The 27,221-nt window shown below is 37.8% G+C and overlaps 1 protein-coding gene across 1 annotated transcript in view; it reads right to left on the minus strand.

The window, feature by feature from the left end:
• SWT1 (SWT1 RNA endoribonuclease homolog) overlaps positions 1–27,221 on the minus strand; it is a 90,506-nt gene that overhangs the window by 26,206 nt on the left and 37,079 nt on the right. The window contains 3 exon segments of the mRNA XM_029935187.1: positions 12,827–12,958; positions 17,550–17,737; positions 24,591–24,739. Of these exon segments, the coding sequence (XP_029791047.1) occupies positions 12,827–12,958; positions 17,550–17,737; positions 24,591–24,739 (469 nt within the window).

Consider the following 27,221-nt stretch of genomic DNA (forward strand, 5'->3'; position numbering starts at 1 on the left):
TGAGAATGAACTGAGGGTTGAAGGGGAAGGGGGAGGGGGGAAAAGAGGTGGTGGTGATGGTGGAGGGCACTTAAGGGGAAGAGCACTGGGTGTTGTATGGAAAACAATTTGACAATAAAATATTATGGGAAAAAAAAGAAGTATTATTCAATATTCACCTTTAATAGGTTTGGCAGGAAAACATGGTTTAAAGAGGAAAACAGTAATAGTATTACTGTAAAACCTTGTGCTGAGACCTCAGAAGGATGTAAGGTGCCTTGGAGAAACTTTAAGACAAAAGGCCCTTTAAGGGTCTTAAGAGTGTGCCTCAGAAAATCTGCTGAATAGGACTTCCTAAAATCTAAAGGTCACTGCCCTGAAGCAGCTTCAAAGGTAACCCAAGGTAGGGTTTAAATGCAAGGGTTTACTTCAAAATGTGCAGTTGTGCTTTTTGTATAATGGAGTGAACCTCAGAGATTCACGGAAAACAGTTTTTGAGGGGACTGTTGTGGCAGAAGTATAAGTACTTGGACTAAATGGGATAGAGGTAACACAAAGTGAAGAGAGGTTTTGGACTCCCTACCTCTTATGAACAGGAAGCAGGCTGAGAAGGCTCCTCAGTTGCAGCTTACTTTTCTCCTGTTAAAAAAGCTCAGAGGCTAAAACCAACAACCCAGAGAAGAGATATAAGAGCAGCTGTAAATAACTCGCAGGCACCAGGACTGAGGTCTAATGAAGGAAGTGGTAGCACATGCATAGCTGGATTTTTGAATTGCTAGGAATCCTATGTGCCTCTGGTTTCCCACCCCACGCACCCCGTTTTGAATGTGAAGGAATATAGCAGTTATCCAACGCTTGTCTTGATTATTATATGTTGGGAGATGAGGGGAGCTAACTTGTCTCTTAAGTTCACAGAAAAACCAGAGAGGAATGGTACCCAAGGAGTTGCACCCAAGAAGCTTTGCCTCACCACACTTGGACATGCTGTAAGATCCTAGATTTTAAGCTACTGTCATAATGGGGTAAAACGTGTGGTCTTGAGAAGAAGGATGAGTGTATTTGGCTAGGAGAAGGCATGTAAACTGTTGTGTTCAGAGGGAAGACTGTATTAGAGTATATTTTCCAAAATGGCTTCACCACAAGATCTCTCATGTCACATGTTCTTCTTACAATGTAATACTGACATTCGTCCTCCTATCATCAGGTGGGGTCTATGTTACCTTTCCCTGAATCTAAGGTCTGTGATTACATGGAAAATGACACTATATAATTTCTGAGGCAATGTCATTAAAGCCAAAAGAGCTTTCACCTGGCATTTCTGGACTCTCTTGGAAACGAGCCTTCAGCCTGTGAGGAAGTTGAGGCTACATGGAGATGCTACATGCTGGTCTTCTAGTCAACACCCAGCATCAGCCAGACTTTGAGATACCACCAGATGCCACCTGACTGCAGCTGCACAAAAGCACCCAAGTGAGAACTGCCCAGCTGTGTCCAGTCAGCCCCCAGAACCATTAGAGAAAATAAGTGCCAAAGTTTCAAGCCAAGAAGTTTTGAGATGAGGTGACTTGTTGTGTAGCAGAACCATGGGGGGGGGGGGAGGTAAGGGAAATCAACCACCAGCTACATAAACTGTAAAGTATGCAGTTTCTTGTGCAGCTAATCTTTTGATTGGTTCACCACAAAGAACTGAACTGCTTTTGTCTTTTTCTTTCTGCTTACTCATGTATTTGTTAGCTTTTTAGAAAAGATTCCCTCGATAAAGTCCTACAGTATCTTGGTTGAACTACGAACCTTCTCACTCTTCTCACGTAGAGAGGAGAGAGATCAGGGGCTCTGTTGGTGGTGGACAGATAGGATACTGGCAGGAGGAACCAATCACCCTGGAGCCCAGCAAAGACACAGACCTGAGGTAGAGTATAGAAATCCATAAGGAACAGGTGTGTAAACAATGGTCCTTTCCCATGTATCATTACATCACAGAAGTATCTAAGTTGAAGAATTGGCAGTAAATTTCTGAACATGGAATTCTATTTAAAATGACTTTCAATACAAAGTTTTAATTGCATGGGTATGAAAGGTATGTTGGTTCAGGTTATAACACAATTATACCTCTTCGACTTCTCTGGAAATTTATACATTTATGAAAAAAATTAATTCCTGATTAGTGGTACTGAAAATAAGTTGTATTTTCTTTGTTTTGCTTTGAGGTTAGATGGGTGCTTGTACATTAGGCCCCAAGCTTAAGTACGTAAAGCAAGGAAAACAATTACAGCTTAATTGAATGGAACACCACAGACTGAGGAATGCTCTTTTCCTGCACACAAAATACTTCATAGGATCACATCCACTTCTCTTATTGTTTATAACAATTTCCAAGCAATCTTTAGGAATGGCTGACTTTTTAAAAATAATCGTAGTACTATTGTGCTCCTATGGTATAGAGGGCACTAGGGTACAAGATCTTTTCTGAATGCATTAAAAACCCTCTTCCGCACCTCCAGATACTCCTACATTCTCCCCTTTGCTCTTCCAGTCCCTCCAATAATATTGAAATTAAGTATATTAAATTTTCTGTTTAAAATACCTAGAGTCATTTCTGTTTTCTTGACTAAGCAGTGACTGAAACAGTACTTGTTACCAGGAGAAGAGTTATTTGGTACAATAATAGAGAAACCATTACCATTTACTTCCCTTGATTCTTGAATTCTACATGTGCTAAAGGGAAAGGGCACCATGTACAATGTCATTTAGGACAGCACCGGAACTCCAGAGGTTACAGCTGGTGTGGTGAACAACATTTTTACAGGTCACTCTGGTGTTCTGCAAAGCCAATTCCTTAGGTTAGTATATGATAAAGACATTTAGCCACAGCTGCTCTTTTGCTATAAAATTAAGTTTCTCAGTTGTATGGCATATCAAGACAGTGGCCAAGATATCCCTTAAATCAATAGATAGAGTTGCTGGCGGAATCACTACCGTGAGGGAAGACAATCACATCCACAAGAAGTATCTATTCCTGTGAGGACAAATCACTGCCTCATGATGGAAGGGGTCTGAATCACTGCCACTAAGCAGCTTACTGGTTTCCAAGGGAATGGTGCCTTACTGAATGCTTAGCAATTGTCTCTGCTGCTGACAGTTTGGGCTCTCAACAGTGGCAGTAGCCAGAGCAGGTTCATGAGGGGAAGTCCCATGGTTGAGCTCATGTTATCTAAGACTGCCATGGTCCCTTTGTTCATGAGCTCACTGACCAAACGCTAGGGTGGCTAGGGAGGCACTGACATCTACAGGACAGCGGATCTGGACCATCTGATTACTAAGTCTCCTCTGCATTGGGTAGCCTTTGATGAGAATTCACATGGGACACAAATACCCTCATTACAAGATGCCCATCCACACACCTCTTCTCCAGACGTCCCTGTCACCAAACTTCCAATCTTGTTTTTCCTAAGCTGTCAAATGAACCAGTAGTTACTGTTTATCAGTCAAGATTGATTCATCTCTCTGACCATTTCTCCCAACTATGGTGGGAATTTAGGTCCCTGGAATTAGTCTTAAGTCAGAGCTAGTATCTAGCAATCCCCCCAAAAGTCTTTGTATTTTCACTTTTTCGAATACAAATTGTTTTGAAGAAGCCTGACTAGTATATTCTTTACACTCCTTTATACTCCACTAGTGTACCAAAGTACTCACACTTTTTAATCTCTAGTATCAAAAGGGTTTAAAATAAAATCTACATACCTATGACCCAGCAATAGCACTGCTACGGATTTACCCAAAAGATACAGAAATGCTGATGCATAGGAGCACATGTACCCCAATGTTCACAGCAGCACTTTCAACAATAGCCAAATCATGGAAAGAGCCCAAATGTCCATCACCTGATGAATGGATGAAGAAGATGTGGTATATATATACAATGGAGTATCACATGGCAATGAGAAAGAATGAAATCTGGCCATTTGTAGGAAAGTGGATGGACCTCGAGGGTGTCATGCTAAGTGAAATAAGTCAGGCAGAAAAGGACAGATACCATATGTTTGCACTCATAGGACTAATAGGAGAAACCTAACAGAGGACCATAGGGAGAGGAAGGGAGAAAGAGAGCTGGGGAGAGTGAGGGACACAAATCATGAAAGACTACTGAATACTGAAAACGAACCATGGACTGAAGGGGGAGGGGGAGGGAGAGAAAGGGGTGATGGTCATGGTGGGAGGCACTTGTGGGGAAGAAGCACTGGGTGTATTATGGAAACCAATTTGAAAATAAACTATTAAAAAAAATAAAATCTTAAAAAATGAAAAAAATCTACATAGATTACCATCTTTAATACAGAAAATATAATTTTGATTTTCATTATCTAGCTTAGCTCAACAATTCAGTTGGGGAAAATATATAGCATGCTGTCAAAAAGTAAACTAGCTTAATGTTAGCAAAAAGAAACATGAATTGGAAATTTACAATTTATAGTTTCAGCTACATTATTATGAAGGGTAAGTATATGTTGACTCTAGAAGGTTTATTATGCCTTAATAGGAATTGGCATACCAAATTCTAGGGGTTTCTGATATACAGTAAGTATATATTGATTGTCTTCTATGTAGAAAACACTGTCCTGAGCTGGATTCCACCTTTTATATCCAGGAGAAATAGCCCTGAGGACACTGATCCTATCACTTAAGAGAGGCAGACAGCTGCCCTACCACTGTGTTAAGAGATCTTCAGAGGTCCAACAGGATAGGATACTTCTCAAAATAAATAATCTTACAGTCTCTAACTTTAAACTTTGTACAACTTACTCTGTAAGAAAGAATTAGAACTGATCATCTGGCTTTATCCCCTATGTTTACTACTTAAGTAAAATGACTATAATAGCATTTATTCAGTATATTTAATTACTTTCCCCTCACCTTCATTTATTTTACTAATGTTTAACCCCACTCATTTAGTTAGTCATTTATCCCATTTGCTCCACTGAAAAACAGTTTTAAGTGGGTTTAGCATTTCTTAATGTAAGACCTAAATAGCAGGGAATTTTAATCAAATATGAGACCAATAAATCATTAGGTAGAAATAACCAGTGACAAAGGGTAAATTTAAAAGAATGCTGATATTAAGTAAAAACAACTCCATAAAGATTTTAAAATATTTGTTATTTTCAAAAGTAATCTTCACATTTGATTGCTTAATACTGCTACGATCAAGGAGTCTATGATGGCAAATATTTAATTCTGTCATCCCAAACTGGATTTTATTCACTGAAACAAGGGAAGACCAACACTTAGCAATGCTTTGGGATGGGAGAAGTAACTGGAGCATCACTCCGCTATTTAGAATACAAATAAAGGTTCTTGTTTCCTATTCCTGAATCACAAATGCTGGAAAGCATAGATAAGAGCTTCAGATATGTAAAATAAAATCTAGTTACTCTAAAAATTAAGTCATGAATGATCTGTGGTCTTCAGTAGCATTAAATGGCTGGTTAAAAAAATCAGCTAATGCTTGATAATTCAGTCAGATTGGTATGTGGATACCACATATTTTGTTAAGCGAATATAAATTTTATTATGTATTACATATAGCATTTGATATAAATGTTAAGTTAGAGCAGTGTTTATCAAACTGCAATATAGGTAACATAAAAAAGCTCTTACTTATAACTGGCTACATTTTACATAATACATTACATATGCCTTACATAAGAAAGATCTGATTCCCTGGATCTCAGTCCCTCCCATTAGATTCCATCTTTCCTTCTACTAACCCTAATTTATAAAATTGATTATAGAGAGACCATGATTAAGTAATCAAGGATAATATGAGACCCCACAAGCTTTTTGGGCAAATTACTGGGGGCTCCATCATCTGTTCTAGATATAAATACCATTTTTTAATCTCCTTGATCTCCTTCTTTCAGTCATTCTCCTTCTTCTGTTTCTTATTCTTTCCCTTTTTTTGGCTTACACTCCTCTCTTCTGTATCACTTTTAAACCATCTATGTTACCTATTCCTCAAATGTCATAATGTAGTACTACCGGTAGCATTCAGCCCTAAAGAGTAACCCTCCACCAGAAAGACTATAAAGAACTCATTCAATACTTCCCCTACCCCCACACCATGTATTATGTGTAGTTGTGATGCAGGTATATATCTAAATACACAAAAGTAAGACAAAGAAAAGTGAGTAAAGTTTCTGCCCAAAAGGTATTCACAGTCTCACAGAGCTTCTTATAAAATAAATTATAAGAAAGTTAAGTACAAAATGATTGCATGGCTAGGCTCCAGGGTGGCTCAGTCAGTTAAGCATCTGGCTCCTTATTTCAGCTCAGGTCATGATCTCATGATCATGAGATGGAGTGTTGTGCCTGGGATCTGCACTGGGGGATAGGGCCTGCTTAAAATTCTCTCATTCCCTCTCCCTCTGCCCTTCTACTCACTTGCTCACTCGCTACCTCGCAAAAAAAAAAAAAAAAAAAGATGGCAACGGAGGGTGAAGCAAATAAGTCCTTTCATTTTTAATTAATAAGTTGTCTTATTTTCTCTTACTTAACACAGTAGCTGATACTCTTGGTGACAGACAGGACCAGGGGTGTGCGAAGAGTCTGATAAAGAGGTACAGTGATAGGTGGGAACCCCATGGGACAGCAGAGGTGAAGTCCAATTACCTAAGGGTAGAAAGGCCAAGCCTCAAAGAAAATAGGTCAGAGACTTGAATAGCCATGGGTAAACCTCCCCAGTCTAGATAAGGACAATATTTACCAATGGCTGAACACCTTGCACACTACAGTGAGTTGAGATGTTGAAAGTCACTTTATAATGTCATTATATTCTACACATGTCTCTAAGAGAAACTTTTGTTTTAACAATTAGCTGAATCTATAAAACAGCCTCAAGAGTGTTATCTTTGTGTCAAGTGAAGGAGGACCTTTTCTAAATAACCTTTCTAAAATGCCTCAAGAGGTCAGCTTCCAAAACACACACTATGAAGTTAATAAAACATTCTTGCAAATGCAAACTCCACATTCTTTGAAGTGGCTAAATCATTAGCAGATCTGAGAAACTGCTGTGATTAAGGGTTCCTGCTCACAGGAATCATATTACACCAGTACAAGTTTTGCTTTAATGTTAAAATGCCATAAGAGACTAATAGGAAAAATCATTTTTTGAGGCTTAATAATATAAAAATATATGTGAATGAGACTGAAAAAATCCCAAACTTCAGTATTGTTATTGTGCTTTACCAAAACAACTCTACATGGGAAAGCTGGGTGGCTCAGTTGGTTAAGCATCTGACTTCAGCCCAGGTCATAATTTCATGGTTTGTGAGTTCGAGCCCTGCATCCAGCTCTGTGCTGACAGCTCAGAGCCTGGAGCCTGCTTCAGATTCTATGTCTCCCTCTCTCTCTGCCCCTCCCCTGCTCATGCTCGCTCTCTCTCTCCAACAAAAGTAAATTAAAAAAAACAACTTAAAATCTCTTTTAAAAAACAAACAAAAAAACCCCCACAATTCTACAAAATTATTTCATACCAAAGCCATAGGACTGTAACAGAGGTTACTAAAGTTCTGAGGATCATTAAAGCATTTGAAGATTATAAAAATTAATCATCTTCCTTTCCTCAATTCAAGCAAAAGTCTCATTTTCTAAAGTCATATTCTAAGATGAGGCATGAAGCCCATCTAGAACATGACCAAGCCCAGTGCATCAGTAAGCACTCAATTAATCCTCATTTAAAAACAATCAAACCAGGGCATCTGGGTGGCTCAGTTGGTTGATTGTCTGACTTCGGCCAAGGTCATAATCTCACAGTTCATAATAAGTTCAAGCCCTGCATCAGGCTCTGTGCTGACAGCTCAGAGCCTGGAGCCTGCTCTGTATTCTGTGTCTCCCCCTCTCTCTGTCCCGTCTATGCTCATGCTCTGTCTCTGTTTCTCAATAATAAATAAATGTTTTTAAGAAATTAAAAACAAACAAAAAACAATCAAACCAAGGGCACGTGGGTAGTTCAGTTGGTTTAGTTTCCAACTCTCAATTTCAGTTCCTGATCTCACAGTTGAGAGATTGAGCTTCTAGTTGGTATCAGCACTGAGCATGGAGCCTACTTAAGATTCTCCTTCCCTCTACCCCTTTCCTCCACTTGCACTCTCTCTCTCAAAAAACAAAAAACAACCAAACCAAAAATATTATCTAAAGAAGAAATATCCTCTCCTAGAAGAACATTCCCCCTCTAAAATGTGGCAAGTTACTTACAAGGAATAGTAACTCCCTCTCCCACCCCTGCATATGATTCAATAGATGAAAATAAGGACATTCATTATTTCAGACACTTTATCTAAAGCTACCTGAGCTAGAAATCTAGAATTCATTAAATTAACACAGAAAAGCAGTTTTACATGTTCAGTAAAGTGTTTAAATGAATATGCACATTTAGACATGATCTACTTACATTTTTGGATTCAAGATGCTACCTTCTTTCTTTTTTTTTTTTTTAAATAATTTCAACCTTATGTTATAAAGGTGAAACATATAAACATGATTATAAAATCTAGGCAGAATGCAACTTCCTATGTTCACTTCCCACTTTTCCTCTCTGCTTCCAAACCAGGCAGCTCTTCATCTACTTCAGAAACAAAAACATACTTAAATCACATTCATTGTTGTTTTGAGTATTAGCTTTCAAGTCAAACCTATACAACATTTATGGTATGCTTCGAAGTTGGGCAACATGACCTGCTCAGTTAACTTCGTAGAGATGCCAGATATTTTAAATATTTTTTTTAAATGTTTATTTAGACTTGAGAGAGACAAAGCATGAGCGGGGGAAGGGCAGGCAGAGAGAGAGAGAAAGAGAGAGAGAGAGTGGGAGACACATAATCTGAAGCAGGCTTCCAGGCTCTGAGCGGTCAGCTAAGAGCCCAACATGAGGCTCGAACCCACGAACCATGAGATCATATCCTGAGCCGAAATCAGACACTTAACCAACTGAGCCTCTCAGCACATGGATATTTAACAATGCTGTCTGATTACTGTACAAGTACAACTTCTCTAGAATTTGCCATGACTCTCCAACTAATTTTTCACTTCAAATGAAACTTTATAATCTTTATGTACCAAGCAAAAGATTTTTGTGATCTTGAGAATAACCTGATCATGCTTACTAAAGCATAAAATGAGACTAGATAGTGCAGATCTTAAAAAAAATAATAATTCATTTTTGTCTACATGGAGAGTACGAACTCCGGTTCTCTAATGTTTAAAGAAACCATTAACAAATGTGCTCAAATTAGTCCTATCTTCACAAAACAGGAAAGATGAGAAAGAAAAAAGCAATTTCCAAGCAAACAGCAAGTAAATTAAGTTCACTCTCCCACCCAAGAAAAAAGTATATATAATGTAGAAGAATCATCAATATTCCCACCTCTTTTTCAATTTTTGCCAACTTAAGGATTTTGTTCCCATTGTATAACTGTATGGACAACTGCTCCACCAATATTTTCTACCTTAGTTAATCAGAATCATGTTTAGAGCATCATTAAAATCGAAATACACATTTTTAAACCTTTCACATTTAACATGTCAGCATTAGGGAGAAAAGAAAAACACTTGTAAATACATTATAGCCTAAAAAGCTTTTTCGCATACACCATCTCATTTATTCTGCTATAAAGGGCATTTGGAGTCTCATTTAATAAGGAAAGAAACTGGGTTAGAGAGGGAGTAAGTGAGACAGCCTGAAGCCAACTACAAAGGGATAAATCTGGAACTAGACACCCAAACTCTTAGTTTAATAAAAACATTTCCATTCACTTCTTTAACTGAAGGACCTGGTTAATAGGTCACCTTCTTACTGATTCTCAGTGAAACATCATACATGATTTGCTAAGATAAAATAGAGTTGAGCTATATGTACTGAGTATGTATCTCAAAATCAAATGAAACTACTCCATTTTAACAAGCATCAGAAAATGCCAATAATATGTAGTCACTACAAAGTTGAGTGTATTTTTCAATTTTAAAATCTAAAAAACTTAAACATTAACCCATAGTAGGCCACCCAAAAAAATTTTAACTGAATTTATTTTGATTTAATATGACTGTTTCTTAAAAGGGTTTTAATTTTTTTAAATAGTTTATTTATTTTTGAGACAGAGAGAGACAGAGCACACGTTAGGGAGGGACAGAGAGAGAGGGAGACACAGACTCTGAAACAGGCTGCAGGCTCTGAGCTGCCAGCAGGAAACCTGATGCAGGGCTTGAACTCATGAACCGTGAGATCATGACCTGAGCCGATGTTGGACGCTTAACCAACCGAGCCACTCAGGCGCCCCATCTTAAAAGGTTTTAAGACTACATATACACTTGACAAAAGATTATATTTATTAACTTCTATTACATTTTGATTCAAATGCTTATTGTCTGAAGGGCTAAAGAAACAAAAATGTGATTTTAGTAGTTTCCTGTAGATTAATGAATGCTGAAATGAGCAAACGTTTTATTCACAATGCCCTCTACTGGTAGCAGAAGTGGTTCTAATATATTTATTACAGGAAATTGGATCAGTTTCTTTAATGTGATTCCTCACCATCGGCCTATAAACCCCTGAAAAGCATGTTAAAAATATAACTTCCCTCCTTCTACAAAAATATCCACAAATGTTATGATTTCACTACAATCTGGAACTCTGTATTTGTAACAAGTTCCCCAACAATTAAGTAGAGAATCACTAGTTTGGTTAGTTATATCAGCACCTGACTTTCAAAGCACAAGAGCTCTGTGAAAAGCTCTGAAAAGGTACTATCATGCTGGTTTTTACAGATAAATACTGAGGCTCAAGATAATTTATTATTCCAGGTAACGTGCTAAAATGTAGCAGAACCACTTATTCCTGGAGGTACTGTGACCTTCGAGGAAAGAATAACAAAATTATATCATACTTAAAATTCAAATATTTATTTCTTTAGACACAGCTTAAGTAGTCCATGCTATAATTTCCCAACTCTGGCCGGACATGAGAATCACCTGAGGAGTTGGTAAAACTGCTTATACCTGGGTCCCAAGCTCAGAGAAGCAGATTTAACAGGTTTAGGTTGGCCTGGCCATTGTTCTTTGTTTAAAGCTCCCAGATTATTATAATCAGCCATTAAACCAGTGGTGCTCTGCCTTTGATGTGCAGAGAAGCACCCGGAGGACATAGACTTCTGGGCCCCACCCCCATAGTTTGGGACTTGGTAGGGTCTGGCAGGGTTTGAGAATTTGCATTTATAACAAGTTCCAGGTGGTGATGAGGGTGCTGGTTCGGCCAGTACGCGCTGAGAACAGTACGTGCTGAGAACCTCCGGTTAAGAAAGTTGGCTAGTGCTTCTCACCCTTTGCTACACATTAGGAACACCTGAAGAAATTTTCTAACTCCTGATAGCGCGGCACACATTTAGATCAATCACATCAGAATTTCTGTAGAGGGGAACTTGTCTGTTTCAGGCTCCTAAAATGAAAACGGTTTCTCTATAAGCAAAGGTTTATAAAACCCATCAATATGTAAATGGATATAGATTGGTTTTCCAAGAGAGTAGTATACTATACAGTATTTCCAAAGCTTTTTGGATTAGAAACACTTGTGTCCGAGCACATAATTAACAGATTTAAATGTGATACACTAGCCTATGGGACAAAACAGACACTGACCTGAGTGGCCCATAAGACATTCCCCTCCAGCCTCCAACCCTTCCTTCCTCCACTGCATATGTTCATATTAGAATATTAACAACTCTATTGTAATTTTGTTGTTGTTGTTGTTGTTGTTGTTGTTGAGAGAAACAAAGACAGCACAAGCTGGGAAGGGACAGAGAGGGAGAGAGAATCCCAAGCAGGTCCCAGCTGCCAGCAAAGACCCTGAAGTGGGCCTCAAACTCATAAAACTGTGAGCTCATGACCTGAGCCCAGACCAAGAGTCAGCCATTTAACTGACTGAGCCACCCAGGTGCCCCCAAAAAGCTATTCTCGGAATCATTTAGCCAACTGTGATCCAAAAAGGGGTACAAATGCTCTGTGCATTAACAATGAGATGAAGTTTCGAAAAACCCTTAAGAGAAAAGAAAAAACTAAAAACCCACTCTCATTTCGAAAAATCCCAAGTTTAAAAAATTTGGACATTATAAGATCAAATCAAATCAGTTTTGATTTTTTGGTTTTGTTTTTTTAATTTGTAAAGATTAGTCTCCTGTTAGCAAGCTGCATACTGAACTCAAGTCAAGCAATTTTGGTACATATCAAAATAATTGCAGGAGTAAGCTTAGTATTTTCCTTTACTACTACAAAAGAAAACATCTGACTTCATGCTATGGTCCATTCTACAGCTTTCTGGCACTATGTTTTCTATATGCTTCGTAAATATTTAAAATAATCACATATATATTAAGTCTCAAAGCATCTTAAGATTATGTTGCTCTAACTTTTTCATTGTGTGGTACTGTGAGACTGTATTAAAATGTTAACATACATTTGTTTTTAAAGGGCAGTGATTATTACCTAAACATATATTTTTCAGTAATTACTGAGTGCCCATTATACACCAAGCACTGTTTTGGGAGCTATAGTTGCACCATAATGAAAATAAAGTTCCTTATGAAGCTTCAAACCTGGTATGTTTTTTTCTAGAAAGGAAAAAAATTGGAAACATTCTTGTCGTCCAAACTACAAACAGGGATTCACTGCAAGGGAGAGGGAAAAGTGAAAGCTAAAAGTTATTTGCTTATAAAACTTGCCGGAAGGCTCCCAGCACCTCTGAAAAAGTTGATAAACCTGGAAGAAAGAGAACATAAATGAAACTTCAAAGTTAATTAGTGGTTACCTCTGAATTCCTTCAAGAATATCCTTCACAGCTGCCATTAACTTTTGAAGATATACAAATGCTTCTTCAAATGATGCTATTTTTGAAGAAGTCAAAGTTGCATTTGAGCCCAATCTCTGAAATACATCCATGCTAAAACAGAGAAAAAGATACTCAGGTACACATGCATTATTTATTGCAATTTAAGCATCTCCATTTCTTATATAAAATAAGGTAATATTTATTTATTTATTTTTTAACATTTATTTATTTTTGATAAAGACAGAGACAGAGTGTGAGTGGAGGAGGGGCAGAGAGTGAGGGAGACCCAGAATCTGAAGCAGGCTGCAGGCTCTGAGCTGTCAGCACAGAGCCCAATGTGGGGCTCTAACTCATGAACCATGAGATCATGACCTGAGCTGAAGTCGGCCGCTTAACTGACTGAGCCACCCAGGCACCCCTAAAATAAGGTAGTATTTATAATTCTTCTCTCATAATCTGATTTATTTAAATCAGAAATAAAAGACAGTGACTTATGACTGTCCAGGCTACCATTCATGCAGAGGATCCAGGTCAATGACTATGCGCATTTAATCTAAAGTTACACTGTAAAAGCTGTGGGAATGTTTCTTATCAAGAGACCATAGGACATGAAAGTAATATTTTTAAACATTTACTTATTTAATTTTGAGAGAGAGAGAGAGACAGAGACACAACAGAATCTGAAGCAGGCTTCAGGCTCCCAGCTGTCAGCACAGAGCCCAATGGGGGGCTCAAATCCAAGAAGTGGGAGATCATGACCTGAGCCAAAGTCAGATGCTTACCCCTGGAAGTAATACTACTGATCTACATTCAAGGCAGTGCATAAGTATTGACAGGGCTCCAGTACATGAGGATGAAAAAAAAAAAAAGACATCAGATTTATGTGTTTGCTAAAACTAGAAGTTATAAATGTTCATACACCTTACTTGATAATTCCAATTTTAGAACTCCAACACATATTAATAATAATTTTGCAATTGGTAAACTATTAGTAACCACGTAGATGTTCAGCAATATAAAAAGTGTTAAGTAAATAGTGAACTAGCCCCCTGATGAAATATCAAAGAACTGGGGTGCCTGGGTGGCTCAGTCAGTTGAGCATCCAACTTCCAGCTCGGATCATGATCTCAAGGTTTGTGGGTGCTAACAGCTCAGAGCCTGGAGCCTGTTTCAGATTCTGTGTCTCCCTCTCTCTCTGCCCCTCGCCCCCACTCTTGCTCTGTCTCTGTCTCAAAAATAAACATTAAAAAATTTAAAAAAAAAAGAAATATCAAAGAACTATTAAAATAATACTTATGCCATCTATAAATTAAAAACATAAAGGCATACAAAATTTATTTATATAACAACTATATAAAAAGTCAAAACATATGCTGTCCTGGGTTGAACATCATGCACCCCAAATTCATGTTCACCCAGAACGCAGAATGTGACTTTAAGATCTTTGCCAAACTTCCCAATAGTACCGACCCTACAGACACCTGGATTTCATACTTTACAGCCTCCAGAACTGTGAGTGAATCAATGTCTATGATTGTAAGCCATCTAGCTTGTGATAATTTGCTGTCCCAGCCCCAGGAAACTACTGTACATGCCTAAAAACAAAGCTGGGTGTACATAAGAGTAACAATGTTAACTACCGGGTTACCTTTAGGTAGTAGAATTCAAGAGAAGTTTCTCCCCTACTTCATAGTACTTTCCAAAGCACTTTTAAAAATAATTGTGGTAAAACAGGGGAACTTAGGTGGCTCATTTGGTTAAGTGTCAGGTCATGATCTCACAGTTTGTGGATCAAGCCCCAGGTGAGGCTCTGTGCTGACAGCATGGAGCCTGCCTGGGATTCCCTCTCTCTGACCCTTCCCTGCTCACACACTCTCTCTCAAAATAAATAAAATTAAATAAATAATAATTGTGATAAAATAAACATAAAATTACCATTTTAACTATTCTAAAGTGTACAATTCAGTGGTGTTTGGCACATTCCTACTGTCTGCAACTATCGCCACTATCTAACCAGACTATTTTCATTGCTCCAAAAGGAAATCCTGCATTCATTAAGCAATCACTCACCATTCCTCCCTCCCTCCAGTTCCTGGTAACCACTAATCCATTTTCTGTCTCTACAGATTTATCTATTGTGGATATTTCAAATAAATAGAATCACATACCGTGTGACCTTTTGTATCTGGCTTCCTTCACTTAGCATGTTTTCAACATGCATTTACCTTGTAGTGAGTGTCGATACATTATTATGGCTAAGAAATATTCTACGTCCTAGATACAAGCATTTTATGATGGAGCACATTTTGTTTACCCATTCATCTGCTGATGGCCATTGGATTGTTTCCACTTTGGCTATTGTAAATAGTTGTGAACATTCATACGTAAGTTTTTGTTTGAACACCTGTATTCAGTTCATTTGGGTATATCTCTATGAGTGGAACTGCTGGGTCACCTGGTGCTTACATATTTAATGCACTGAAGAACCAAAAAATTGTTTTTTCACATTCACAGAATGATATATGAAAGAAGTGGCCCATTTTGACAAGTTTCCAAAAGGGAAAACTTAGAAAATCTGAAGAAATGCAATTGTTAATACGTAAAGTTTTACCTTTCTAAAAGAAAAAGTATTTCAAAGCATAAAATACATAGGACCTTCAAATGAGCATCTCTACATGAAATGGTCAAGCATGAATATACTGGAAAATTACACAGTGACTCTGGTACACAAGCAGACTTGAGAAGCAATGAAGTGGGCTTTATTAACTATGCACTGATAAAGCAATATACACATTTTTCATGTACTGAAATACTACAAAGTAAAGTCTATTATGCAGAAATTACCCAGAACTCTAACACCCAGCACAAATGTATATATATAATAGGTCAACTCCAAGGTAAAAAAAAGTATTCTATCTATATATACACATATGTGTGTGTGTGTGTGTGTATTTTTTTTTTTTTAAAGAGAGAGAGTGTGTGAGCAGGAGACGGGGCAGAGGGAGAGGAAGAAGAAAATTTCAAGCAGGCTCCACACTCAGTGCAGAGCCCCAACATGCGACTTCATCCCATAAGCCTGGGATCATGACCTGAGTGAAAATCAAGAGTTGGACACTCACCCAACTGAGCCACCCAGGTGCATCAGTATTCAAGTATTTTCTAAATGAAGAGATGATTAAAACATCTTAGAAATGGCTTTATTTTATTCTGAAAGTGATAATCTCTGCCTAGTATATATGATAACTTTCCGCTAATAAGAATCTCTGATTAGCCAAGACATTACAAATATGTTAAGACTGGGCAAAGCAAACACACAATACCTTTGCTTTACAAGAAAATACAAATTTTTAAATTTTTTTTTAGCTTCCATGTTAGGTACAGGTATATCTTTAGTATGACAAACTATAAATTTGTTTGAAAGAAATTTCAGTTGTAGCCAATGGCTAAAAATGGACCCTCAATCTACAGGGTTGTAAATAGAGAATAGATGTTTAAGAAGAATGCTTCTATTCCTTTGCTGCTAGGACAGATGGTCTTAATCTAAAATAACAGTCACACTGGACCCTTGAACCAAAATCATACTAAACAGCATACGGTATGACTGGCAAATTATATAATATATATAAAATTATATAAAGATTACAGGTTTGGGGGAAAGTATGGGAGAGAGTGTTGGCCTACTTTAAAGTCAGTTCTTTTAAATTACTTTTTAAGTTACTCCAGCAGCATTTAAAGAACTATTCACAAATGATTTCTATATTTGCATTTTATCAGGAACATAGTACTTCATGTGTATTAAAGAAATAAAAGTATTTCTTCCTTTTTAAATAAAAAATTTTTATTTTTGAGAGAGAAAGAACACACACGTGAGTGGGGGAGAGGCAGACAGAGGGGGGACAGAGGCTCTGAAGTGGGCTCTGAGCTGACAGCAGTAAGCCCTATGTAGAGCTCGAACTCACAAACTATAGATCATGACCTGAGCTGAAGTTGGAAAGTCAACTGACTGAGCCACCCAGGGGTCCCACATTTCTTCCTTTTGAATAAAGATATTTATCTTTTTTTAAATATTTTTAACATTTATTTATTTTTGAGAGACAGAGACAGATCATGAGGGGACATACAGAATTGGAAGCAGGCTCCAGGCTCTGAGATGTCAGCACAGAGCTCAAACCCACGAACTGTGAGATCATGACTTGAGCCGAAGTCAGATGCTCAACCGACTGAGCCACCCAGGTGCTCCTATCTTCCTTTTCAAAAAGCCTTATATGAATTTTCCCTAATCCAAAATGGCATTTTCTTAGATTATTTTAAATTTTACCAAGGCTCTGTATCCTAATTTGTTCAGCCAATCTAGGTGGTCTTTATTGGTTTTGACATACATGTGAAATGCCTCTCATTGAGTTCACATCTGAATCACCTGGAGAGAGTTTTTTTGTTTTAATGCACTATCTCAGTGTCAGCTCAGTCTTACTGAATCAGAATTTCTAGGGCTAGAGCCTAGGTATATAGATTTTTCATACTCTCCAGGTAAATCTGATTGCATCCCTATTTAAACATCACTGTTTCTAAGACACTGATTTGGTAAAAGTGCCTCAATAAGGCAATCTAATATATTCAACTCACAACACAAACAGTAATTGTTCCATGAATAACAGTGATGATGGAAAACCCTAGAATTCAAAAATTCTTAGAAATGTAGTACCTGTTCTGATATAATGTAGTCCAAACATTCTCTAGAACAGACCAGATTTGCTGATGCCTGTTGGGCTGGGGAAGAGGAGAACCTGAGAAAATGGTGACTTCTTGGTTATTAGATTTCATCAAAGAAGTATCTTCTTGCTTTTCACCCACTGTAGTTTCTGAAGGATTTTGCTTATGTTTTGCCTTGACCTGGGGAAATAAGAATTACATGAATTTCAGCTAGTCCTTCACTAGTACATGTGAGAAACAGAACACCAATTGTGCTTACATTGTTCTAGTTTTCCGAGAAGTGCTGACTATTCTTTGTCCTTGACTGTGTACAGAATATTTCCAGAAAAACATAAGAGCTAGAAAAAATATTTTCCTTTTCCATCATATCAAACAATATTTCCATTGTGTTTATTACAGTGACATTTCTTTTTTAAATTTTTTAAACGTTTATTCATTTATGAGAGACAGAGCATGAGCAGGGGAAGGGCAGGGAGAGAGGGAGACACAGAAGCTAAAGTAGGCTCCAGAGGGCTCTGAGCTGTCAGCACAGAACCCAATGCAGGGCTCAAATCCATGAACCGTGAGATCATAACCTGAGCCGAAGTTGGATCCTTAACCAACTAAGCCACCGAGATGCCCCTGTAGTGACATTTATTAGCTAACATGCTAATATCAATTTAAGAATACTGTTTGAACACTTTTACACCTACGGTATTAAATTAGACAGAGAACATGTAGGATACAATAATAAACACGTGTAATCAAGCCTCCAAGCACATTACAATCCATTAACAAGAATGTGATTGCAAAGGGCTATTATTGAAAATAAAAATCAGAAGGGAATGTAAGCCTCATGCCACTGAAAGTTTTTTTTTTTTTTAAGTTTTAAATTTTTTTTTTGAGAGACAGAGACAGTGCGAGCAGGGAGGGGCAGAGAGAGAGGGAGGTAGAGAATCTGAAGCAGGCTCCAGGCTCTGAGCTAGCTGTCAGCACAGAGCCCGATGCTGGGCTCGAACCCACAAACTGTGAGATCATGATCTGAGCCGAAGCCGGACACTCAATCGACTGAGCCACCCCAGCTCAGTCCTAACATAGGAAGTGACAGATTCAGAACTATACTCTAAGACAAAGTGGAACATAAGAAAGTAAAGGCATGAAGACTGGTCAGAAGGCTACTAAAATAATCAAGAAGAGGAGTCCTGAGAACTTGAATTAGATAGGAAAAGGCAGGAAATAAAAAGAAAAAGAAAATTTTCTGAAAGAAATACTTTATTTTCATTTTAGAGAGAGAGAGAGAGAGAGAGAGAGAGAGAGAGAGGGAGAACACCAGTGGGAGAGAGGGGCAGAGGGAGAGAGAAAGAGAATTTAAGCAGGCTCCATGCTCAGTGTGGATCCGGATGCGAGGCTCGATCCCACAACCCTGGGATCACGACCTGAGCTGAAATCAAGAATTAGACACTCAACCGACTGAGCCACCAGGTGCCCATGCAAGAAACATTCTTAAAGACTTGGCCAGATAGAGCTAGAATGTATTAAGCTAAGCAAAATAAGTCAATCAGAGAAAGACAAATATGTGATTCCACTCATATGTGGACTTTAAGAAACAAAACAGATGAATATGGGGAAAGGCTGGGGTGGGGTGGAGATGGAAAGAGGAAAGAGGGAAAAACAACCACAAGAGACTCTTAACAGAGAACTGAGGGTTGATGGAGGGAAGGTGAGTGGGGACATGGGCTAGATCCATGATGGGTACTAAGGAGGGTACATGTGATGAGCACTGGGTGATGAATCACTGAATTCTACTTCTCAAACCAATATTGCACTGTATGTGAACTAAAATTTAAATTAAAAAAAAAATACTATAGCTTCCACTAGAGCCTCCAGGAAAGGAGACTGCTGGCTGTCATGACCTAGGCATGCACTCCACTGTTCATTCTAGAGGGACTCCTGCATCCTTTCTCCCCCACCTCTACAACTCCTCCACTATAACACAGCCCCTAGAGAAAGTCTCGGGAGTATGAGAGAAAAGCTCAAAACAAGGCTCTGGGGTATGACAGTCATGGTAATGGCTGTCATCAGTATCAGACTGTAGCTGTCGCTTGGGTACAGATTAGCCTGAAAGAATGTGGGGCTGGCTCCCACTTAACACCAGTGTCTGCTCTGGTCTCACGGGTCACCACTGTGCACCTGGCCACACCTCCGGTGTTGGCAGAGATTAATATAGCATCAAGGCTTGACTTCTGTTCTAGGAATGGATGATTTGGGGATGTGGGCTCCTGTGTAAGTGGAATGGAGATGGCACTTGTGGAAATTTGCAGTGTTCTTAAGAATCTTAAGAGCTGACAATTCTCTTGACATCCTTGTCCTGGACTTCTCAAATCGGGATAAATAATGCTATGCCAAGGATAAGCAAAGTTAGAATTAATATGGACTATCTTCCTGAACAAAAACAAACAATCAAACAAAGACTTGGCCAAAGTCTAGATTCGGGGAATGAGGGAGACCCTAAAAATTTTTGAATCTGGATGTGTAGAAGAATAATTGCATAAATAATGGAAATATAAAGATCCATAAAGTAGAAATAGATTGACCTCCCTTGAATTTATCTCCAAAGGAGTATAAAGACGCAGTTTTATTCAGTAAAAGTCAAACATATAAACACATATATACATCACAGATACATGTGCAGGAAATGATGAAAATGCTATTTTGGGGGGTGCCTGGATGGTTCAGTTGGTCATGTGTCCAACTTTGGCTCAGGTCATGATCTCACAGCTCACGGGTTTGAGCCCCGCGCTGGGCTCTGTGCTGACAGCTCAGAGCCTGGAGCCTGCTTCGAATTCTGTCTTCCTCTCTCTCTGCCCCTTCCCCGCTTGTACTCTGTGTGTATGTGTCTCTCTCTTTCAAAAATAAACGTTTAAAAAAGTTTTTAAATGCTATTTTAATGTGCCACATTTGCTGCAGTCTTAAACAGCACATTAAACTATGCCTTGCTGATGGACAACACACTGAACATGTCATGTAATGTAATAGCAGTAGGCATTTTGTGTATATTTAGCTGTATTTTTGGATTTTATGGCCACCTTCAGTAAAGCCAAGAAGAAGGGCTGGTTACAGAAGAGGAGAAATGGACTATAAGTTTGTGTTCAGAATGCTGTCTGTGAAGAATAAAAAGACATTTAGGTAAAGATATCTAGCAGGTAATTGGATATGCAGGTCTGTAGCTTAAAAGACACAGTTGGGAATTGTTCTCAACAAACCTCTTAAGTAGATGAGATTGTTAGGAGAGAATATAGCAAAAAAAGAAGGAAAAGGGTAGACAAATTTAAGGAGGGAGGGATTAGCAAAAAGCAAAAGAGAGACCAACAAGATAGGGGAAGCGTCAGAAGTATTCAATAGCAATAAAAGCCAAAAGAGGTAAGTTTCAGGAAAGAAATGGTGGACAACACCAAGTGCTGAAGAAAGGTTGAGAAACTAGAAAGAGTAAGAAAGAGCAAAATAAGAGTGGATTTGATCATTAGGAAGCAAATGATAACCTAATTCACTTAATAGAGTGTGGAGGTAGAATTCTACTTGTGAAGGATTAAGGAAGTAAGTGAAGAAACGGAAACAATGGTTGTAGATTGCTCTTTAAAAACTTTGGTAGTTGATGGAAGGAGGTAGTGCAGTAAATAGCATGGCCAATGAAAAGTATTTAGGAATATAGATCTTAAGCATATTATGTTTTATATGTTAAGGTGCACACACATGTGCCTACACACACACACACACACACACACACACACACACACACACACATTTATGAGCAAGGCAGGGGCAGAAGGAGAGGGCCAGAGAAAATCCCAAACAGCACTAAGAGTGTAGCCCTACAGGGGGTGCTGGATCATGACTGTGAGATCATGACCTGAGCTGAAATCAAGAGACAGATACTTAACTAACTGAGCCATCCAGGTGCCCCTGAGCATATTTTAAGTATTTATGAATAATGATACTGAGCAGAGTATAAGAACTATACTACTGATTCAAATAATTTTTTAAAAAATCAGCTTGGGGAAAAGGTGCCTGGGTGGCTTGGTTGGTTAAGCATCCGACTCCTCATTTTGGCTCAAGTCATGAGCTCGCAGTTTGTGAGTTTGGGTTCCATGCGGACAGAGTGGAGCCTGCTTGGGATTCTTACTCCCTGTCTCTCCACCCATCCTGATCTCACTGAAGCAGGGCACGAGTTCACCCAAAGCTCATTCTCACTTGATGCGGGACTCAAACTCACAAGCTGTGAGATCATGACCTGAGCAGAAGTCAGATGCTGAACAACTGAGCCACCCAGGCACCCATGTATCTATTTTTTAAATTTATTTTGAGAGAGAGTGGGAGGAGGGGCAGCGAGAGGGAGAGAGAAAATACCAAACAGGCTCTGACACTCTCAGCACAGAGCCTGATGCCAGGCTTGATCTCATGAACCATGAGATCATGACCTGAGCCAAAATCAAGAGTCAGGCACCTGACTGAGCCATCCAGGTGCCCCTGCATCTATTATTTCAAAGATTTTATTTTTTCAAGTAATCTCTCTACCTACTGTGGGGCTTGAGCTTACAACCCTGAGATCAAGAGTCGCATGCTCCACTGACTGAGTCAGCCAGGAGACCCAGAACTCTGTATCTATTAGCTCTCATCACAACTACCGTATCAAACAGATACTGTTATCTATATTTTGTAACTGAGACGTAGAAAGGGTAAGTAACTCATGCAAGGTCACATAGCTGGTAAGACTCTTAAACAGGATTTGACCTTCAGCAAACTGAAGGTTATGATCTCTAACAGTAAAAGTAAATGTTACCCTTTTCTATCTTTGGGTGCAGGAAGACAAAAAGTAAAAGTTATTCTTCCTGTTTTTGCCTATTTCCATGATTCATGAACTTAATACATATACATGAGTGGAAAGACATTTTGTTCTATGTTTTTTAAATCACACCCTGCTGTCTCTTTTCCTCAGTTCTCAAATAGACATGTATGTAACTATGTAGATGGATTACTTTACCAAACACCTACGTAGCACTCACTCAGTGCAACGCACTAGGTGCTTTACAAGTATTAATTTATATTTAATTCTCGTGATAGTTCTGAGGCACAATTATTATATTCATTTTCCAAACAAAGAAACTAAGGCCCAGAGAGGTTAAATAACCAGAGGTTAAAAACACAACTAGGCAGGATGGGGATCCTGAGGCATGGAGGTCTAAAGTTTAAGAAGATTGACTTTCAGTATTCCAACATCCTGGCAGAGCAAGCCTTTTTTTTTTTTTTTTCTTTTTTGGTGGTTGAAAGGCTTATAAAAGAATACTGTAGGGGTGCTGGATTGGCTCACTCAGAAGAGGGTGTGATTCTTTGTCTCTGGGTCGTGAGTCCGAGCCCCACTTTGGGTGCAGAGATTAAATAAATAAGCCAAAAAAAAAAAAAAAAAAAAAAAAAAAAAAGAAAAGCGTATATATCTGTTTCCTGTTCCACCTCATTTATATAAAAATCTGGAAAATGATCATTTTAGTTAACTCTTCATTTTGTTTTCTCACAAGCATTTTGTTTGTTTCAGAAGCAAACAAATGCATATTCCTTTCTTCCTGATTTTCGACTTGGTAACTAAAGTTTGGGGGGGATTTTTTATTTTTTTAATTTTATTATTATTAATTATTATTATTTTATAATTACTGTATTCAGATACCCTACCCCTGGAAGTAATCTATTTGTTGCTCAAGTTACTGCGACAGGACTAAGTATTTAGCTTATATACCAAACAAATTTAATGCATTCTACAAAACAACTCCTCCTACTGAAAATGTATTTTATTTTAAATATTTAATATTATTTTATTTTTTTAAAAAAGTTTATTGTCAAATTGGTTTCCATACTTAATATTATTTTAAAGTAATCTCCACCCCCAACATGGGGCTTGAGCTCATGACCCCAAGATCAAGAGGTGCATCCTCCACTGTCTGAGCCCACCAGGCTCCCTAAAAGTATATTTTAAAAGCCCAAGCAAAATCACAAAGTTCCTGGCTGACTCAGACAATGAATTGTTTCTAACATGAAAATAAAGGAGCAGCACTTCAGAGCTCTAATTGTGGAAACAATACAGGTTATTTCTAGCAAGCACATTAATCCCAGGTGTTAGGGTAAAGCACTAATGAGGATATAGATTCTTCACTAGTGGCCTTCATGAATCTCTTGCTAATGTAGCAACTGTAAAATCAGGATCCAGGAATAAATAGCAATTCAATATTTTTAAATACTCAGTGGGCAACATATAGTAGGCATACCACTATCTGATAAACAGCACTAAATTTTAACACCACATTTTCATGGTAATTCCCATCTCTAGGTTTCCAATTGATGAAAGGAACTTAAAACTTGACATTCGTTATTATTTTTAGCTCAATCAATCCTATCTTTTTTTTATTTTCAAAATCTTAATTGAAAATCTGATAAGTCAGTGAGTTTCGTGAAGGATCCATCTTGTTCACTATGTTTGTTTCACTAACGATGGGGTTTAGGGCTCATTCTGTGATGGGAAGGGATAATATATTTTTCCCTACACACTTCCAGTACAGAGCTTAAGCTGCAGTCCCCTCAATTCCAGGTCCATTATTTCCTACTAATAGTTCTCAAAGTAAACTTGCCATGGAAAAATACAATTACCAATATTTTGGTCATCTTAATCCAAAAGATCATTTCACCCTCTAAATCAATTCTTTTCATAGGGATTATCACATATTTCTTATTCGTTTATTAAAAAGATGCTTCTTTTACTTCATGAGATACTCTCTTAATCAAGTACGTTCTTTCCTTACTGATGACATATAAAACACATCCATCCCTAAGAGGATGCGTTTTATAACTTGTAATAGGAATTGCTTATTTTTCCCTTAATTCACTTCAGATTTACTTATTGCCCTTAGTGTGTTACAATAAGTTATAATTAAAATATCCTTTATCTCTTTATCTGCTAATACGTTTTTAGAATGCATGTGATTCGCTCCTCAGCATTCCAAAGGTAGCTTACCTCTGCAAATGTCTGTAGTAGTTTGTTGACTTGAGCAAAGGCCTGTGGAAGAATACCATCATAATTTGACCTTGTACTGAAAGCATGTAACAAATTTTTAGAATCCTGAAGCAGAAACATCACTGTTGTAAAATCCACTACGCTGTTAGCTGTTAACAGAAATTAAGAAGGAAAACATATGTAAGAATGAGTATACAATATAAAAGTGTCTTTGGAAAGCCAACCTAATGTTAATGATGAAACTTAAGAAAGGTATACATATATACCTCCACCCAACTCCTAATTTATTTCTTGGATGTAAAAAGCATTAAATTAAACTTAGCTAAAGACAAAGTTCTTGGGAGTTGATCCAGGTATTCTGTATTCAGATTCCAAAGAGAGCCCTCCACATGGTAAACTTTAAAGTGAAAGAACATTATACTTTTCAGAAAAGAGAGATAATTAGCAACAAGTTAACCTACAGATTTTCAAAAGTGAGATTATTTCATATACAGATTACTATGAAGGCATCAGAAGAGTCACATTTTGGGAGAAAGCACGTAAGCTACATGCAGTCCTTTTCATAACCAACTCAGTTAATCAATGCAGAGATTTAACTCAAATTCCATTACATCAAATGTAATACTAGATTTCTTGAAAACAATGTTTGCACTCATAGGTCTAACAGGAGAACAGGAGAAACCTAATGGAGGACCAGGGGGAGGGGAAGAGGGAAAGAGTTGGGGAGAGATAAGGGACACAAAACTTGAGAGAGTATTGAATACTGAAAACGAACTGAGGGTTGAAGGGGGAGGGGGGAAAGGTGGTGGTGATGGAGGAGGGCACTTGTGGGGAAGAGCACTGGGTGTTGTATGGAAACTAATTTGACAATAAACTAAAAAAAAGATAATGTAAAAAAAAGAAATCACTTTAAAAAAAAGAAAATAATGTTTTCTCTCTTTGCACAACACAACTTGAGCAAAAATATAAATAATCTGAGTAATAGCTGTGGGCAAGAGAAGCCAGTAGAATTTTGTTCCTTATAAATTAGCAAAGTGAGTTAATCTACAAGAAATAATTTAAAGGTATAACAATTTTCTCTCAACTAAAATTACTTACATTAAATTCTCAGAGGTGGTGACAATAATTTCAAAGATTTTAAAAATTATGAACAATGAAGTTATTAAGCAAATTTCTAATGTTACCAAAGCCCAGAACAGAAAAAATTCTTTCCATTATTAGGTAGAGTGCTATATATATTTTTCAAAGGCATTTAAAATAACCATGCCACAGTGTGTTTGTTTTGTTTCCTTTTAATATTCTCAGTTTCAGAGACTTGAGACACCAGCGTAGTTTATATTCTGAAATACCAGCATGGTTTTTCACTGGTACTGTGAGTTTAAAAAAAGTAAACGTTCCTCTATATCACTTATACAAGCATTTGCTTAGAGTGGTGCTTGGGTGGCTCAGTTGGTTAAGCATCTGACTGTTGATGTTGGCTCAGGTCATGATCTCATGGTTCATGGGATTGAGCCCTGGGTGAGGATCCTTTTTGACAGCATGAAGCCTGGTTGGGATTCTCTTCCCATCCCTCTCTGCCTCTCCCCTACTTGCACACATGCCTGCTCACTCTCTAAATAAATAAATAAACACACATTTAAGGGGCGCCTGGGTGGCTCAGTCAGTTAAGCGTCCGACTTCAGCTCAGGTCATGATCTCACAGTTCGTGGGTTTCAGCCCCATCTCAGGCTCTGTGCTGACAGCTCAGAGCCTGGAGCCTGCCCCGCTTTCTGTACCTCCCTCCCTCTTGGTCCCTCCCCACTCGCACTCTGTCTCTCTCTCAAAAATAAACATTAAAAAAATATATAAAAGAGCTTTTAAAAAATAAATAAAAATAAACATTCAAATAAAAATTAATTAAAAAAACAAAAACAAGTATTTGTTTGGAAGATACTGAAAGATCAAACAAAAATTAAAAGTAGATTTTAACAATTAATTATACAATATTCAGAAATTCTAATCTAACGTGATGGCTATAGCCAGGCTTCTGGCTTCTCCTTTATCAAATAAAACAAACAGAAGTAATTTCCTTACAAAACACTTAGTTATTTCTAAAGCCAATGACTAGTCTAAATTCCTGTGGGAAAAGACAGATAAGAAATGCTACACAAAGGACAGAATGTAGATTTGATGAAACTAGTAAATCTCCTGAGGAGAAGAAATGGGCACAATTTCAGTTAAGGGTGTTTCTCCAATGTAGTGCATGTTCAATTAGGCTTATAGCCTTGAATTAATCATTTGATTTCTGTCTCACAAAGTCTTTACTAAGATTATGTCTAAAGGGAAATAACAATGATAAATTCAGTACCTAGACACAATAGAAAAAAAATTTACATGGTTGAAATACTTTAATGCTTATATAATGATTTCAACTAAATATGGGTAACAAAATCGGAAAAAGCTACACCGTTTTCTATAAATTGATTTAAGGGTACATTCTTTGGGATTACTGAAGTTAAAAACATCCATAATTTAACCACTGAGTATACTATTAAAAGTGCACAAAATCATAAACTGCGACTTTTCTAATTTAAAATTATTTTAGAGCACAGGGCACTTTCATAGTTCTGTTATATATCTTCACAAGCCAGC

This window comes from Suricata suricatta, chromosome 3 (genome assembly GCF_006229205.1).
Source record: "Suricata suricatta isolate VVHF042 chromosome 3, meerkat_22Aug2017_6uvM2_HiC, whole genome shotgun sequence".
Taxonomy (NCBI): Eukaryota; Metazoa; Chordata; class Mammalia; order Carnivora; family Herpestidae; genus Suricata; species Suricata suricatta.